This window comes from Chinchilla lanigera, unplaced genomic scaffold, assembly GCF_000276665.1.
Source record: "Chinchilla lanigera isolate Chin_1 unplaced genomic scaffold, ChiLan1.0 scaffold00011, whole genome shotgun sequence".
Lineage (NCBI taxonomy): Eukaryota > Metazoa > Chordata > Mammalia > Rodentia > Chinchillidae > Chinchilla > Chinchilla lanigera.
The window spans coordinates 16,724,410-16,743,898 of record NW_004955412.1 but is presented as its reverse complement, the minus strand read 5'-3'; the positions used below and the strand labels follow the sequence as shown (position 1 = coordinate 16,743,898).

At 38.2% G+C, this 19,489-nt stretch overlaps 1 protein-coding gene across 6 annotated transcripts in view; it reads left to right on the top strand.

Moving 5' to 3' along the window:
• Cadm1 (cell adhesion molecule 1) overlaps positions 1 to 19,489 on the top strand; it is a 331,682-nt gene that overhangs the window by 261,184 nt on the left and 51,009 nt on the right. For all 6 annotated transcript variants that reach the window (XM_005378170.2, XM_005378172.2, XM_005378174.2 and 3 more), the window contains exons 3-5: positions 954 to 1,106; positions 7,704 to 7,841; positions 9,967 to 10,125. In XM_005378170.2, the coding sequence (XP_005378227.1) occupies positions 954 to 1,106; positions 7,704 to 7,841; positions 9,967 to 10,125 (450 nt within the window). The remainder of the gene's footprint in view (positions 1 to 953; positions 1,107 to 7,703; positions 7,842 to 9,966; positions 10,126 to 19,489) is intronic.

Genomic DNA, 19,489 nt, shown 5'->3' with positions numbered 1-19,489 from the left:
TGAGAGTATTGGTACCTTAACCAAAGCAAATATCCAGCACGTCCCTTTGTTTTTATGTGTCACCTTCCCTCCCCAAAAGCCAAGGACATTTGTGACCTGTGGAAAGAGTTGATAGACCTAAAAAACATGGGTATGGATGAGGCTATGGATGAGGCAGGATAAAAGAGGGAAGCTAGCTCCCTACACTTACACTGATTTCTTGTCACAATAGGCTAAAGTAGCCTTTGCTGCAATTAGTAGATTCAAAAGAGAACATTTGAAATAGATAAGAAGTCCATATACATTGCTTTTGTAGCAATCCTGATTTCCTTCTTGATAGCTGGTTTTGTGCTGTGAAGCTGCATATAGCTAGAGCACTATAGGACCAGCTCAAGGTCTTTGTAGGCCTTAGACCATCTGTGTCTGACAGCTTCACATCAAATTGCATCATATAAACTAAGACACATCCAAGTTAATGGGACTACTTTGTTATAACATTTTAAATGGTTTTTAAACCATTTTGCTTTGGAATTGTCAGTAATGATTTTTAAAATTTTTTTCGTAATTTGCTGCTTTTTTTTTAAAAAAGCTTTGGATTTTCAGAGATACTTTAAAAGCTTGTAGGCCCTAGTTCCTGAATTTCTAGTGCCCAAAGGCGAAGGAGGGCTGGCATCCTACATCAGGGGACTCAGGATTTTTCCTTTCCTTCCATTTTTATTTTGCCTATCTTAGGTAGGAAACGAGAAACAATTTATGAATAAGTGCTGAAACAGACAGTGGTTGAAATTATGCCAAGTGGGGTGTGTGTGTGTATATACACTCACACATGCGCCACCCATATGTGTGAGTTTCCTTTAGGTAGGGTTGTTTGTTTGCATCCACTTACTGTAGAAGCTCAACTTTCTTTTCATCTAGTTCAGGAAAATAGATGGTTGTCTTTCTCACAATCACTAACACTTTGTTTTGTTTCACAGCTTTGAAAGACAGCAGGTTTCAGCTGCTGAATTTTTCTAGCAGTGAACTCAAAGTGTCATTGACAAACGTCTCAATTTCTGATGAAGGGCGATACTTCTGCCAGCTCTACACTGACCCCCCACAGGAAAGTTACACTACCATCACCGTCCTGGGTAAGAAACATGTGCAGCAGTTATCCTGGGGAGCAGAGTGGGGGTGGCCTGCACTACAAGACTGCTTCCAGCAGCAAGGAAAAGGTTAATGGTGAATTTCACTGTTTCAACTTGTTTTAGGACAAATCACTGCCCATCTTGCTAAATTTTAAAAATAGCCTATTTTACCAAACGCTCTAAGGAATGGCAATCAGCGGTCTTTATAGATTCCACCTGCTCTTGGGTTTCAAGCCTCAAACTTCAGAAGCAAAGATCAAGAGAATTTAGAGCCCTCAAATGAATCACTCACCACATGAAATGTCATCGCTTCTACCAGGACTTTTTTTTCCTTCTGTGCAGAAGCAGGGAAGATACCACATCTGTACCCCAGGGCAGAGCTCTGTTATGAAATCTGTGTCAGGAGCTTTTCTTCTGAGTTGCATCCTCATTTTTATGCTGCTGATCTCCTTTTCTTTGGCTTCACTTATTGCCTTGTTTATTGCTTATAATCTAGATTATTCCATAAATATGTACTTTGCTACAAAGCACAACCATTGGACATAAAAGAGTTAAGAGTGCCTTAACTGATCATAAGCAAGGAACTGTTGATAGGCTGTTAGGTATGCTCAAGTGTCTTCATTTATGATCACCAGATTGTGATTTTCAGCAAAATGTCAGCAACCAGGTTTCTGTGTTTATATTTTGATAGTCAGCAGATAGTTCTATGCCGAAGGTGGTCTGAATTAGTCACCTTTTAGACAAATGTACTCCAGTGTATAACATAGCTGATCTGGATTTTTGAAAATGAATTTTCAAGGACATACACTATAACGTGAGGCCAGATCTCTGATTTACACCTTCAGGAAGATGATGAATCAAAGTCTATTTGAGGCGGCAGACTGCAGCTTTTTGGTGTAATGATATGAAGATTAAAGCGGAAAGATAAATATGAAGGACATTTTTGCTTGGTGTGTGCACATACATGTATTTATGGTTGTACATATTGAGCTGCTGCCTCATTAGTTTATTTAAACACAGCTGTAAATGGGAAAACGCTTCTTTATTCATTAAGCTAAAATATGTCCCCAAAGTTACATACATGCTTTTTGGTAAGAGGAATACTGATTTTAGAAAGCCCCCATTAAAGTCTGTCCATACAATTCCTAACGTGGTCTATGTTTTAACCACTGACTGCATAGATGGCTTTCAAGTGTACCTATATGTCAGCATTGTGCCTTTAATTCATATTAGACCTACGGGGATAGTTAGCTTGGAAGATTTTGCTGGAATAATTATTTTGGTTTTTTACAGGTGCACCAAAATTCACAGGCATGCATCTAAAAAGTTTTCTGCCTGCTTGCTTATTAGAAGTATGTGAAAACAGTTTGCTTATTACAGTAAGGCATTAGCTGCATAGACTTTAAATTGACCTTCTGCTCCTTGACTCATTGTCACTAGTGTCATTTCCACAAAAGTGACAGCAATAAAAAGGAATATGTGTCTGGTGTTTTGAATTTTCAGAATATTTTACTGCCGGTATCTTGATATCTTAATTTCACAGAACAAAAATGATAATAACAAAGGTTAGCCATTCTGTCCAGGTTACAAAGTACTCACTAAGAATCAAGAATCTGGGTTGGCCAAAGTGCTGCACACCTGTAATCCTAGCTACTTAGAGGCTGAGGCAGGAGGAGCACAAGTTCAAGGCCAGCCCAGGCAACTTGAAAAGATCCTATCTCAAAAAGAGATTTTTTGTTTAAAGATTGAGGGTATAGCTCAGTGCTCCCTAGGTTTAATTCTTAGTGTCACTTCCCAGCCCCCAGTCACAAATGTGAGAATTCAAAATAGACATTACTGTTCTCACAACCTTTGTGTCTCACAGTCTGTGTTGTTTTCAGTTAAATCCTCAATACTGCTGTTACAAGATCTTTTTTTTCTTGGAAGTGTACATCTTTTGCTTTCAGGAGTCTATCTGGCCATTGGCAAGAAGTTACTGCCTGTCAGTTTCCAGTGTCTAGTACATTTATTTTCAGAACCATGACTGCATTGGACTAGTTTGACTATGAGTATGCCCTTTGCTTGGGAGCCAACCTACCAGCACTAGACTTTTGAGAAGCATGATCCCTGTAATCCCTTTGGAGGTTTCATTATTCCAGAAGCGATAGCTTCCTGCTTGTATTTTATAGGAACATTAACTTAAATATACTTGAAAGTAATGCTAGTAGATGTTCTTTTTGCAGATATTATGCATTCATTTAATATTCTTCCCATTGAATTTACATTAGGAAGCCTTGACAGAGTAAAATTGTTGTCATCAGTGTTTGAGTCTTTCATATTCCAAAATCTGATGATTTTCACAGATACTCATGTATTCAAAGCTTCCTCCTAAGGTTTAGAGTTTTCAGATATTATAATGAATGAAGAAGGTTGTATTAGCATCTTTGTTGCCATCTATATTTCTCTGAAAAGGATTCCATATGTACTTACAGAGCTGTCAAACTTCTTGATAGGTTAAAGATGTTCATTTTAGCACCTATGTCTATTAGTTATTTGATGCATTCAGCAAAATTTGCAGCATAATTGTAGGATGTACAGAGATGGGTATTTATTAATATTATCTGTGCCATTCTGTAGTTACTATGTTTAGATTTTATCTGTGTAAAAACTGAAAACTCTCCTATGATATTTTGCATGTATTTGGGTAGCTCTTAGGATATTCATTCACTCTTTCCACTTATAGTGAGTTTATTTCTTTCTCCAGTACCTAGTGTAGGACTCTTTACACTGCTATTCAGGACAGATGATGAATGGGAGAGAGAATACGCTACTCTAAGATTCCTGTAGCTACTGATGACAGTAGCTAATATTATCATCCTTTCTTTCTAAGATTAGTGTTCACTCTTAAAATTCCAGAAACAGGAGAACCTAATTATTTTAAAGGGTCTTAGAGTGAGATTTCATGTACCGATCAGTTGTAAGACTCCTCTTTTATTGTAATTAACATGAGTCATCTTGATATTGCTGATTTTTTAAATGTAGGTGTAATATTTATAATTAGCACTCTTATAGATTTGACATTTTATTGCTCTTTTCTAGTATTTTTCTCTGTGATTTTCATTCACGTTCTCATCTATATGCACCTCCTTAGATCTTTATCTTTGGTTATTTTCATTATTGGCTGCAGGCAGTTTTACTAAATGTGTCTGTGTAGTGGACCATGTATAAGTGTATTCTCTGGTTAGCAGCAGTTTTAATTCATTTTTCTTATAAATGGATTTTTATACTTTACTAACCTCTTTTGTATTGGAGTAGACATTATGAAGTTAAAAGGAAAATAGGGTAGGATTAATGCACCAAAATAAATTTTTTTCTTGCCCAACCCTTTTTTTCAGAAAGACAGATTTAAATCATCTCATTTATATTGTCCAAAGCTTACTTGCTCTTAAAAAAAAATTGGAGAGAAGTCAACTTTACAGTATCAGAAAAACCATCATAAGTCACATTATCAGATTTTACTTTATATTTGTAAACCAAACGACTCCCACTATACTTGCCTATTTCTTCTTCTAATCTTAGGAAAGATTAGAAATACTGGTCGCAATCTTGAGAAAACTATTTATGGACTTGGGGAAAAATCATTCAGCTATTTCTCAAAATAATGAGCTCAACAATAAACAAGTCTTTTATTTTTCTATACTAGGCATATTTCATAATGCTTTTGAAGTTTTTTACACTTTTACCTTGGCTATACAGTTAAAATTGATGCCAGCTCTTCAGGAAGGTAATCCTAGGATTTAGGATCAGTACAGGAATCGCTGTTGCTCACAGAACTTCAGGCTGCATCTGTTGCAGCGGAGGAGGAATTAACAAAACTAATAGCAAACAAGAAATCTGGGTAAGGACCTCACTGCCAGTCGAGCTGTCAGTTCCCCCAAAATATGAAAGAGTTATTAGTGGTTTTTCCTCTGTGCTTATTTATACCCAGGCCTTTTCATTTCCTTACTTTGAGCCAGAAGATATTATGTGTCATGTGCAAAGAACACACTATCTTTGTGATCGAAAGGAGGGTGTAAAGAGTTTCCACCCAGAGAAACAATTGGAGATGAACAGGTAGTGGAGGTTCACAGAAGCCTGGGGTGAGGAGTATAAATTCTTCAGACTCAGCATGAATGGTGAAAGAATGAAGGCAAGATACTGAGGGACACTAATACCGACTATCCAGCAGACTGCCCTTGAGGCTAAGTTCCACTGACTTCACAGCCATCTATAGCAGTCTTTTAACAACCCGTGGATGTGCCCCCATTTCAAGAAGTTTGCCAGGTTTCCACAGAGTAACCATCGAGGTGTCTGTCACACAGTAGTAAAGTGGGGTCTAATCATTCTATTCGATAAGGATTTCCAAGATTGCCAATAGTTTTAAGCATTCATATCCTCAGAGAGCCACCTTCCTCAAGTGCATATCCCATCAATTATGTTTCGGAAGTTACAGTTCTCATTGAGAACCATTGTGTATGTTAACACCAAAAATTGTTGTCATCACTCAATTCTTATTTTTGCCTAGGACTTTCATTCCTTCATTTGTTTAAACAAACATTCCTGCATCTCTTCCTCCTTATTTGTTTCATTTGTTCAAACACGGTCTCACTGTGAAGTTCAGGCTAACCTTGAGCTCACTGTGTAGCCCAGGCTGGTCTTGAACTCACTGTGATCCTCCTGCCTCAGCCTCCCAAGTGCTGGGATTACAGGTATGCACTACCACACCTGGCTAGTTGTTTCCTTTTTAAAAATTTGCTGTTATATTATTCCTCCTGCTTACCAGCATCTTATTTTCTTTAGGCTTGATAGTCTTTTCTCTGACATTTGACATAACATTAGCAAGTTTTTCAGAATCCTTCTTATACTATATTCAGAATGCAGTAGTGTTTGCTGAGCCTAAACACTTACTCTCTGTATATTCCCTACCCAATGTCTAGCTCTGTGGATACAAGTCCATAACCTATGGGACTGTCACGTAGCATAGATAAGTTCTATAAGGAGATAGCTCTGTCAGTTATTCCATTTCTGTGCTACACCTCTCTGTGTACCATAAAATGCCAGCAGATATGCAGCTCCAAATTGGATATTAAATTATATTTTTGTTTATTTATTTAAATATAAACTAAGATAGTTCTTTGCCATGTTCAACTACTCATTTGGGCCACCTCACGTGAGCACTATGAGTTGAGCAAATGTGTTGCTTTCCTTGTACACAGGGAACGAAAAGGGATGCTTTTGCTTTAGGAGTCATGCTTCTCGCTACAATACACTGTCTTGCTGAGAAATGTATGCAACAAATCATTTTATTTTTCCTCTTTCATCATTCTCGCTTAAGAATTTTCAATTGCTTCAATTCAGTATGAAAGTCTTCCTGTGGGCAGAATTTTCACACTGGACTAGAACAGTTGGAAATCCCAAGTATGTGGTTTAATCCCATAATTTATTGAAGGAGTATCAGAGATATATTATTCAACTTGATCATCAGGATGGCATGTTGATACATATTTAATTTCTTGTTTCTCTTCTGAGTTGAGAAACTTATTAATCATAAGTCTCAGAACTGTCTTTGTGTATTCATGGTGGTCAGGACACATTCTTAGGTTCACACTACTGAATTCAGTATTCTTACTGATTTTTATTTCAAGGGGCTCAGTCCTGATGTAGGGTTGCACCTTACATAGTTTCACTTCAACTCAGTTTCATTAAAAAAAATAAATAAATAAAACAACTTTCATCATTATCATCACCAGCATCATGCTTTTGACTTGATATTTAGTATGTTAGCCCAAATCTTTTATTTTGACTACTTTATATATATATATATTTAATATTAAAGAAAGAATGGTATTCATTATGATATATAAATCTGCTTTGATTTCTAAAATCTGGAGCATTGAAATGTAGAGTATGGAAAATTGCTGCGAACTAATTGGCATTTCCTCTATTATTGCATCTTTGTATCCAAAGGATTTTATTAATATGCCATCTATTGAAGGACATGATTACATTCTGGATTTCTCTGAATCAGTGTAATTAAATAGAACTGGTTCTGGGGCACAATTTTTCTGTGTATGTTTATGGTGAGAGATTCTTTTAAGGGACCCCAGGTTTTTGATCTTTGTTGGTAGACTTTGAAATCTTTCATAATAAGATTGAAATCCAAGGTTGAGTTCAAGGAGGATTATTGCCCTCGGGGCCTTTCAGATAAGGAAGATAAGGACAATACTTTCAATAGTGTGTGTTCTTCTCTTATATCCATTTTCAAATCAATTTTCTAATAACTGGTAGATGACTGCTATCTTATTATTATAACATGATCAGGGATAGTTTAGGAGAAGACTGGTCATTTTGTAAGATAAATTTAGGAGACGATATTCAAATCTGATTTTGCATAACTCATTTTATTTAATGATGGCTGTACTCTTCTTGTTCCTCCTCCTGTGACAGTATGTTTTAAATTCCCATTAGGGTTGTCCATTATTTGTCTCTTTTTTGATAGTCTCAGTACTAGTTTCCGATAAATAGAAGACTATGTCCAGAAATGGTCTCTGTGTTCATAAAGCCCATATATTCCATTTGCAGTCCCACCACGTAACCTGATGATCGATATCCAGAAAGACACTGCAGTGGAAGGCGAGGAGATTGAAGTCAACTGCACTGCCATGGCCAGCAAACCAGCCACAACTATCAGATGGTTCAAAGGGAACAAGGAGCTCAAAGGTAAGATACAGACTGCCCTGTACTGAAGTAGTTAGTTGGCACTTGATTTAGCAAATAGGCTTTTGTGGAATTTATAGGCAAATGCAAACATGCCCTTGAAACAAAAATGTTAATTTTGGTATAAATTTATAATCAGTTACTAAAGACATCTGAGACTATAGCATGACAACATTTGCTTCTAAATCATGTCCTCAGTCTGTGGTTTGAGGGTTCATGATGATATCCATTGCTGTACTCAGATGTCAAGAAAGAACTAATCCTGTAAACTGGAACTTTTATGCCGGGAATAACTACTGTCAGGGGGTGGGGTTGGGTGGGGGTATCTCCTCAGGTCAGGCTGTGTCTGTATCTCAATTGTCATTGCTTTTACCCTGTCTGGTGTGGTGACGCAGAGTAGGTCAGAACCCCAAATTTTCCAGGTATGTATTTTTTTGAATTCCAAGTCCTGTCACTGATTACATTGTGAGCTGTGTTGATGATACACTTTTCTGCAAGAGGGGCTGCACTACGTGCAGTAAGAGTTTTATCTTAATCATGAGGTTACAAGGAACTACCTTTCTTGTGCAACCCAGTATATCATTCAGTTGCCCAGTTCACCAGCCTGTTTTGCAACAGCTCTGACTTTGTAGTGACAGTGCAGTGTAGCATGCTCCAGGTGGTCCTCCCCCAGTACTAAGTGTTCCAAGGTTTGACTCCTGCTTCTTCAAACACCAACCAGCTCAACTGTCGCATTGAGTAAAACATATAACCTAGTGATGGAAAACCTTTTGGAGCTTTCAGTGATACAAACAGCCCACTGCAGCATGTGTGCCATAGGTTTGCCACCACTGCTATAGCCTGTATCCTCCTCGGGCATTTTTCATCAGTTACCCGTAGCCCCTTTATGTGTGCCAGCTCTCGGAGTCCTTTTCTTTTTAGGGTTACCCTGCAAGTAGTACCCTAACCATAGGTTTCTGGAGCTGACATCCTCTAGTTATTTGACAAAAAATTGGTTGGTTGCTTCACTTTCCTCTAAAATGGAAGAACAATACACACTGCATGGGATTCTTAGGAAGATAAAATGAGTGGATACTTGTAAAACATTTTGTTAGCACCCAGACCAATGACTACTGTATCTGTGCTTCTTAAATAAACAAACAGTGTGAGGAAGAAAAAAATAACACCTTTTAGAATGTTGATATAGAAATCTGTATCTGGAAACAGAAATCTATATATAACAGCTTAAATTTCCAAAAGGTTCTGCTGCTTTAATCTCCTATTTCCTACGTGTGGTTTTGGAAGGAAGGAGTTTCTCATTTCCCCTCTGCTTTTCTGTCTAAGTGAATTGAGCCATTAAATGTGTACTGATAAATACAAAACGTTAAAAGAAAGTTAATGGTGTGCCATGTTCCTGCGAGTGCTAGGTTTAGGAAGGGACTGCCTTGGCCTATTCATTCCATCCGGAAGCCTCCTCCCCCTTTTCTGGGTGTTCTTGGATGTGTTTTCCGTCTGGCCCGAAGCCCTATGTCTTACTTTGCTCTAGCCCACTGCCACTGCATCTCTGTGGTCTTCCAGAAGTCTCAGAGTTTAAACATTTCAATTACAATTTCAATTATGTAAATCCATTTAGTTACTTTCCTGCTTAATTGTTGATGATGGGGGTAGGCAAAAGGGGTTGTTTATATCTCTACTGCTGATTGAATTACTTAGGGGATTTGGATGATGTCCTGGAATTTTTAAACAGCTTGACAGCCTCATAGATATTTCAAGTTCAGATGTCTGTAGGGTTAAGAAGCACTTTTCTTTTCCCTCGGAATACCTGGAGCTGCCAGATGTCAAAATGGCTGAACCTACAGCTGACTTATGGGAGATTTTAAGATAGAAGAAACATGTAATGTATTTCAGTAAAAATAGTACATTTGGAGGTTGAAGAGATCTTAAATACCATTCTCAAAGGCTAAGAGGTTGAAAATTAAAGAATAATTATTTTGTCATGCATCTATCCTCAGATTTCTTTCTTTAAGTGGTCTCCATCATATTTATTAAACTAGCAACATTGGGCTTTGGAGAGAAGGAAGAGGATCTAAAAACAGATTAATGGAAAATCATCCAGCTCTGGGTGCTTGATGTGTTATCTGTCTTACAGGCAAATCGGAGGTGGAAGAGTGGTCAGACATGTACACTGTGACCAGTCAGCTGATGCTGAAGGTGCACAAGGAGGATGATGGGGTCCCTGTGATCTGTCAGGTGGAGCACCCTGCAGTCACAGGAAACTTGCAGACCCAGCGGTATCTGGAAGTACAGTGTGAGTACATGAGTATCTTATTCTGAGGGCATAGTGCAGCAGCTGCTTAGAGCCTCTTTACTGCATGCATACATACATTTTATGTAGCATTGGTAGAATTATTTTCCTGTTGTCTAGGTAGAAAAAATAATCAAAGGATTGTCTTAAGGAAATACTGCCATATTAGAAAGTGCCAATATGAGTGTGAGAATACTACATTTAACCCAAATGTAAAACGAAAATGACTCCAATCTGCTTTAACATATGACTTAAATTGAATTTCTTTGAATATGTAGGCTGTCATCATTTCTGTGCCAACTTCAAAATCTAGGGTAATTTCCTCCTCTTTTAATCCCATCACGAGCATTGGATTTTTTATAGGCGGGATTCTATTCCTTTTCCACATTAGCATTTTGTTTTAAATTGCACGTCCACCTCTATTTTATCTTAAACTACAGCAATGAGTTGAAAGTCAGACTCTTTGGGATCAGTGCCACGTGTCAGTGGTGTCATCAGTAACAGCTGTACTGTAGGGAATGAGGCTGTCTCCTTAAGGTGCCGGATAGACTAAATATGTTCTCATTTTCTCCACTAGACCTTTCTGCTTTTAAAAAAATAAAAATCTAGATTCTACTTAAAAACCATTCTCTTGCCCAACTTATGCCCAAGTAGCCAACTTCTCAATTTTCATCAAAGGGTTCTATAACTTGGTTGCTGAAAATTTCCAGGTGACATTTGAATATGCACAGTAAAAATATTATAAGAGTTGATTAGGATGGCAGTCATTGGGGATCTTATGAAGAAAAAGCATTACACTCTGTCAGTTAGTGTCTAGGGCCACTGTAATATATCACATTACCAGAAACTTGCTGGCTTTAAAACAACAGAAATTCATTCACTCACAATTCTGGAGGACAGAGGACTAAAATCAAGGTGTCGGTCAGACCTCATTCCCTCCAAAGCCTCTAAGGGAGTATATTTTGTTGTTTCTAAGGACTCCCAAGAGTTCCTTGGCTTTGGCTTCTTAAAGTCATTCTCCCTCTTGATGTGACTTCTCTGTGTTGCCTGTCAGGACAGTTGCCGCTAGATGTAGATCCCACTCAGGCCAGAATAGTTTCCTCTTGAGATCTTGGAATTAAGTATATCTACAGAGACTTTTTCTCCAGATTAGACCACCTTCACAAGCTCCCATGGTTAGAGCCTGGACATACCTTTGGAGGCCACCAGTCAACCATACACATCCTTTCTCTTAGATTTTGCCTGAACAAAATAGAGGGCAAAGAAAGGCATAAAAAGTTGTTTGTAAAAGACATCCCATTGCAACCTTTTCCTGCTCTGTGAGACTGGCACAATTTAACATTACATAATGCAGGTTTTTCTTGTTAATTCATTTTATCTACTTCATTATATAGTTTCATTATGAGCATCATGCTTATAATTTTCATATCAGTAAAACTATTGTGTAATGTCCCTATAATGGGAAAACAGAAATGATCAGATATTATCTAAATTGGCAGATAGTAGATTTCTTGTGACTTTGTTAATATGTAATTCATTTAAGCAAACTTAATATCCATTAACTTTCCTTGTAGGGGCCCATTAGCTTTAATAATACATTAGCTCCTTTGTGGGTCCTGAGTATATATTTGCCCAGTTTCCACCCCTAAACTCTTTACTAAGTAGTTTCCCAGAGTATCTTTTAAATACAATATAGTTCCACTCACTACAAAATTACACTGCCAAATGCATAGTATTTCAAATGGCACACCTCCTGTCCCTTGGAAAACTAGATCATGATCCTTAAAGCCTTGCCTTCCATATTCTGTGTATTCAAGAGAGATTGGTCCTTCCAAGAAAATTTAAGGCTCTATATCCAAATCCATTTTACTTCAGTCTAACAAAATACTGCTGGCTCCTGCCTGCAGGAAAGTGACTTTAATTTAACACTTTCCAAAGATGATGATGCACTCGATGATCATTCCCACTCCAGCTTGGCTTTTTTTTTCTTTGAAGGAGGGCAACCCTCTGTTCTTTTATCCAACATAAGTTACCTCACAAACGATTTATTCTCAATGTTCTATTTTTTAATATATGCAGGCAAAATTATCTTTATAAAGGAAGGTTAAGAATTACAGTGCCATATACTAATATGAATGAGAATGTAGGATCTGGTTTGAAATCCAAAATAAGCTTGTCAGTGTTGAAGAAAGTCACTTAATAGTTGACTGGTGTCCATTCCTAGAACAGTATTAAGGACTTCACAGAGTCAACCAGGAATTCCTGAAATTACTTCTTTGCACAGGATTGAATTGTCTATATCATTCCCTCCCAGCTGTCCTTTCCCCAAGCACCAGCAGCTACGCACTAACAGAAGCATCCTACGTCAGGTGCCAACACCACTGGTCAGCAGGTCCTATCCTGGTACCACACATCTCCTAGTAGTATGGGGCTCAGCTCCATTCCTCATGGCAGTTGTTTCTCTGAAGACAGGCAGCACCAGATCCTGATGGCCAAGAGGATAGAAGAGATTCCTGAACGCATGCTAGTCTTAGAACAATTTAGCCAATCTGCATGGGTGTTTAATTATGGTGGATACCCTGTGAAGAGTAACATTATACCAGTATTTTAAATTGAACCAAACCCTGAAAGTATATTGTTCTTACTCTTTTTGGGATCACTGATCCCTTTAAAATTCTTCACTAGCTATAATCCTGGAACAAATGAACAAAATCATATATTCACCACATTTTGGTTACAGTCTAAAGAGTCTCTTGAGGGACACTTTATAAGACCTATTTTTCTTTCAGTCACTTTATTACCTTAACCTAATCAAAACCTATGTAATAATATCTGTAAAATTGTTTTGTGTTATATATATATATGTATATATATACACATATATATAATATATATATGTTTTTAAATGTACAATTATTTTTTAAATATCTTTTTCTTTACCACTTAAAAATACTTCTTATCCTTTCAGTGATAAACATTATAGCCAGGAAATACTAAGCCCTTCAGATTCTACTCTGAGTAAATTAGACTACCTCAAGGCAAATCTAACCAGATTTCAATGCTATTAAGTATGCTCCATTGGTTAACCCTGGCTTGTTTTGGGCAGTGAAGGTTTACGGCAATGTCCGTCTACACCCTCTAGAAGGAGTGAATGTTAACCATGAACAAGGTCAAATAACAGGTGATATATTTGAATTCTATATAAATTGTATTCTTTTAAAAAAATATTGAAAGGAGTGAAATAGTATGCTATTGACTGAAAAAAAGCAAGGCAGGATAAAAGGAAGGGAAGAGAGTTCTCCCTTTGAGGTGGAGTATCTCCATAGTACATAGAAGACAAGGCTTGAGCCGCAACTCAGAATAGCTTTTGTCTTGTGGATTCAAGTCCTAATTAATTGAACCAGAATTTTGTAGTGTTTGTTTGTTAGTACTCTTATTTGTGGTACCAGGAGAAACTGTTGTGCCCAATTATGTGAAAAATCAGCCAGATGTGTATGCTGTCATACTTCTAATAATCCTTAAGTTTTTGGTGAGTACACATATTAATTGTGTAGTATGCATTGAAGTGATTAACATCAATGTAATTTATCATCGGGAGATTTCTAAACATAAGTAAATGAGTTGTTTTGTTCAGCAAGGTGTTGACCCCTTCAGAATCAGTGAATTAAATCCCCCCTCTTTTATTATAAATATGAAAGGCACCACAATCAGCCAAGTGTTCAGTTATTTGATTTTCTGGGGCATTAGCCGCTCTTGTTTGTGACATTTCCCTGTTGGGTGCTCGTTTGCAAGCTCATTAATAAGGTTTTCTCATAGGAACGTTGCTGGGAATGGAGAACATACAGTAGGGCTCTTAGTTTCCCGGGTTTCATTGTGAGACCCAGCAAGGGTACGGCAGCAGCACACGGTAAAATGTTTAAAACAGAAAATAATTATATTCTCAAACTGGAATTCAAAGCTCTGTTTTCTTATGTGTTATGCAGAGAACAGTTTTGCTTTCTAATATTCTGAGCTATATGACCCTAAAATCTCTCTGTATTTTTTTCTTGCAAACATCTGTATAGGTGGTATTGCCCAAATTTACAGCTTGGTTGATTATAGCAGTGCATGATACAATTGTAACGCGGTTAGTGGAGCTTCTGATCTGAGGGAATGTACTCTTGTCAAATAAAAGCCTGTTTAAATGAGAACAGTTCACTGTCTGTGCATTAAAAGAAAACTGTCTAAATAGCATCAAGGTGGCAACACATAGCGACATAAGCTGGGAATTCAAAGAGAAGCTGTGACCCTCAGTGTGGAATTCAGATTGCTGTGCAGAAGTGAGGAAAGCTTACTCTGGACAGAGGTGAATAGGAAGCTCTAGAATTACTGCTGCATGTCTTTGATTTCACCCATCGTAGCCTTGCTGTTTAAGATGTTTTGCAAAAATCCTCATTTGGCCAGGGTTTTGTGTGTGTATATTTATAAAAGAAAAAATTAAGAGACGAGTTTTGAAAGGGAGAAGGAAAACAAAGCCTATAGAAGTGGGTATTTGAATACCGTCCCTGCTCTGATTATCATCTGACAGTTAATCATGTACGTGGGTTTCATTTTCAAAATGAGTTTTATTGACTGAATGTAGCCAGGTATTTTATAAATCCATATTTCTGTTCATGCAAGGTCCAGAGAAAGGTAGGGGTTTTTTTCTTTCATTCCCTCAACTGGGGGAAATTGGGCATTGAGGAGATGATCAAAACTTGTTCTTTATCTCTGACAAAATAAATGTTTCTCTGGTATTGATAGTGCCCTGCAGTGAAGCAGGAAAAAAACTCCGGAAAATCTTTCCTGTTTGGAGTGGAGGATAAGACTTAGTTTCCAAGAGTGGCCCCTCTGTCAAATCCTCTCCCCCATCCATTCTGTTTCCAGCTTGTATTCTTCAAAACATAATAGCTGCTGGTTTCAGATTTAGACTTTTTTGTGTGTGATTTCCAGTCTCTTTTTAACAGAAACTGCTCTTCCTTCCATTCTTTTTTTTTTAAAGCAACGAATTGAGCTTCAGGGAGGTTATTTCAGTGTTTATTATTCCTCATGAGGCATAATCAAGGCATGGAGACCCCCTGATTGGAGGTATTTTTTTTAACTTATTATTCTTTATATTAACACAGAGCGGTGGCAGCTCCAAGTTGCCAATGTTCTAACTGCATTAGATTGGTGATTCGTTTTCCAGTACCAGAGAGGATAGGAGGCTCAGTAACCAACATTCAGAATATAAAGAGTGAATTTTGGCCCACATACATTGCCAGCAAGACCTGAATAACCCTGAGGGAGAAAGGCTTTTGTATCCTGCACCACGAGGCCTGTTCTACTAGGCCTGTTCTCATAGACCTAATATATTTTTTAAAGATGTGTCTCTTTTGCTATGGACGTTGAACACTTACATAGTGAAGCTAGTCTTCAAATGTATACAGATTCCTTCATGGTTTTTAACTCAAGGTCAAATTTTGATTCTGTCGAAGGTTAAATGGTTATGAAGCAAGCCTCTAAAAATGTAAAAAGAATGGTCAAGCCACATTTTTTATGTTTCCCTTAAGACATCACTTTGCGATGCACCAGAAGTGCTAAATAAACGTGTAATGGAGGGGAAGTGTGTAAACCAGAACACTGGCTGAGCCTCAGCTTTTGGAAGCTGCATCGATCTTCCAAAAGAAAAGCATGGATATTTTGTGATGAGGGCCAGAATGAATTCACAGTCCTGTTTATTTTTTAAAATCAGTAGTGGAACTGGGAATAGAATTCCATGCCCCAGCATTTTTCTGCTGTCTCATTCACTTGCTTCTTCATTCACTCATTCAGCAGATACGTTTTGAATACCTACTACGCCTCAGGCACTGGCCCTGTGTTGTAGTTTATCAGGAATTTAAAAACAAAACAAAAAACCTCTCTTCCTACAGAGGTAATAATGCTCTTGTGTAGTGTTTGACTTGCCCAGTGTTTCCTTCCAAATTTTGAAAATTTCTTCAAAGATACAGGAGAAGTACATACCCTATTTGGAGACCACTGGGAATATAACTTTCTGCCATAACAGCATAGAATAAAATTTGGTTCTGTTGAGTGAACAGTAATTTTAATATCCATAAAATTATTTCCAACTTTAATCAAGAAGATTGGTATTCAGCTGTAGCAATGTGGTCGCATATGTTTTTTGGTCTTACCTCAGTCCCACCAGAGTTGATCACCACCCTCTTAATAGCTCAGCCTTCTTCCAAGACTACAGTTTAACTGCCATAATTCATATACCACGTATAACTGCAGGAGGTCCTTCATCTCATGAGCAAACAAAATTAAATGACAGTGAAAATTATTCATGACCAACCATATGATGACAGTAGAAAACAAGCCTTTTGCAGATGTTCACTGAGAGCTCTTTGTGGGTCTTTCCCCTCATTAGTCCCAATCACCTTGTATGCTAGACATTGCCCTCCTTTGGTAACAGTTGTCCTGTCCCAACAGTTTAGTCAGCCATACTATGAATAGATCTCAGATTAATCTTCATAGTGTCATTCTACTCCAAACTGCAGGAATCCTCCATGATTAGCAAACACTGTTCAGTCAATGTTTCCTCACCTGAATGTACAGGAGCTGCCCCAGACCCTTTCCCCAGCCTTCCTGATAGCATCCATGTCTGTGCGGCTTGAGTTCCTCCCAATAGGACTTGAACAATTATTAGTCCTTAATCAATGATCTTCACATCTCACACTCACCAGTATTTCTGAATACTGAATGAAATCCAAGTAATGAACATGGAGAGGAGAGCTATGTTCCAAATGCAGTTGCAGACACAGATTTGAAGCCTTTGGGCCTGGTTGTGTTCAGCACATGGAAGAACATCCAATGCCTATGTCCTTTGATTTAGAAGTTCTGTGGAGGAGAAGGAAGGTGTCAAAGTACCCCTGGAATATTACAGCTCCTGACAGAATGTCAGGACAACATTCCCCTTGCCTCAGCTCTTCTCCTCTGTGCCTCATGGGAAGGCTGACAGTCCCAGTCATGAGCAAACTGCAAAATACCTCTTTTAAAAAGTTAAAACCTTCAACTTCCAAGAAGATGGAGCAGTGGTGAACAGCAGAGACAGAACCTCTCTTGAGTTTCAGTGTCCAGATGCTGGGATATAGCAACTCAATGAAGAGAAAAAGGAAGGAAGTGTGTCCCCAGGACCCGGGAGGAATCTGAAGCAAGAACTGAAGCTCACAGGGAGAGTGAAGAAAGAGACTTCAGTGAAGAAGGAAGTGACGAGCAGCACTTTCTCCCTGAGCCCTGACTCACTGTGTGGGAGGGATGCCTTGCACTTGCAGACTTGTGGTGACTACTGGCAACCCAGAGGCCTCCATGGAGAAACACAGCAGTGGAGTAGAACAGTGGATTCAGGGGATTGCAATGGCTGGTGGGTTATTCAAATTCAGACGTCCCCTAAGAAAGGGCAGTTGGCTGGTAGCCATCTTGGAGAGGGGCCAGCTGAGCTCAGAACTTAGAACAGCTGTGGGCTGGCTCCATCTAGCGGCTGCAGGTATCAGGGTGAGGCTGCACAGTTCAAGTCCACAGTAGGTAAAGGAGACAAGTTCAAGCCAACTGGAGGAACAGGAACTATTGCAGGTTGAAAGCATCACGTTCCAGCCTCACAGCCAGGAGCCAGCCAGAACTTCAGTGGATCTAAAGGTGCAGGCTTACTGGGCTTATCCACTACCCCATAGTAAAGCTATAGCTGGCTTGCTGAGATTAATCAACACAGATCTGGACTCTTGTTTGCTCACTGTGTGTACCACTGACTGCAGAGACACACCTGAAAGTAGTCGTTTTTTTCTTTTCTTCTTTTTGTTTTGTTGTTTTATCTTTTCTTGATTGTTTGTTCTTATTTTTATATGAGTGTGAATATTGCTTCTAGTTTTTTGTTGTTCTTGTTCTATTCTGTTCTTGTTCTTGCTTCTCCCTTTCCCTCCTATCTTCACCAGTTTCCCAAAGTTTGCTTAATTTCTCTTTGTCCTTCTAGCCTTGCTTCAAATCTCTTCTTCTGTTTCTGTTTTACCCCCTAACCCCTTTTAAATTTTCTCCCTTGAGGGTAAAATCACCATACTAAGGGCTTTTACAGTATACAAGACTTGTACTGTATACAATTTTTTACATTGTATTAGATTTTGTTAAATAACCACAAATCTAGTTCATATGGTTGAAGGTGACAAATTAATAGTTACCTTTTCTAGGCTGATTTGATGCTATTGTTATTGCTGATTGTACTACTTTACTGAAGATGCCGTAATTGTTCTAGTCAATTGTTCTTCTTGGTATGCCAAGACTGAGATTGCCTAAGGGTCATAAAAATATTATAGGCCAGGGCCAGAGAACCAGGGGCTAAGCCAAATAGGCAGCAACTTCTCATCCCCAATAAATTAAAGAGGTATGATCTTGCAACAGACTGAAAACCCCAAAACCAGCTACACCTGCAAGACATGTCTGAGAAGTAGTCATTTTCTAAGGGTTCTAAATACTAGCAACAAAGCTACTCACAATAAGCACTTTATAAGCATCAACCCAAGAATTAAATGGAAAGAAAAAAAAGCAAAGAATATGGAAGCAAGATGCAACCCCAGAAGTCCAGCTCAGCAAAGGCAAACCCAGGGGATAGAAGTGGAACAATTTGAAAGCCACCCCGCTGGACTCTTAAAGTGGTACACTGGAGGTAACAAAGCAGATGAATGAGGATCTAGAAAAATTCTTATCACCAGTAATTTCTCAGATAACTGTAGAGATGTCACCATAACAAAAGACGTGTTAGTTATTCTACAATAGATACAGATAAAACAAATAGAGGATCTTAGAAAAATGATGGAAGCCATGTACATCCAACATTGGAAAGAAATGGACTCCATGAAACAGATATCCAGGAGATTAAAAATTCCATTGAAAGTATATGCAACAGAATGAGCCAGTGTGAGGACAGAATGAATATCAGACATAGAAGATAGGATTGCAGTTAACAATTATGAAAAGAAAGATTACTTAGAAATAGCAAGGGGCCATGAAAAATCAATCTGACAGCTACTAGATGATGCAAAGAAGAATAACAAAGAATTGGTCAGAGTCAGTGGAAAAGCATGAGATAGAGTAAACAGCATGAAAAACCTGTTCAAAGATGTAATGGCAGAAAACTTCCCAAGGAGAGGAAAAAGAAGTTGTCGTACAGATAATTGAGTCATATGGAACTGCAATTATCCATGATCAAAAAAATCTACACAAAGGCATATAATAGTCAAGATTCCAGAAATGCATAAATAAAACACAAGAACAGAATATTAATAGTTGTTAGAGAAAAGAAACAAATCACCTATAAAAGAAA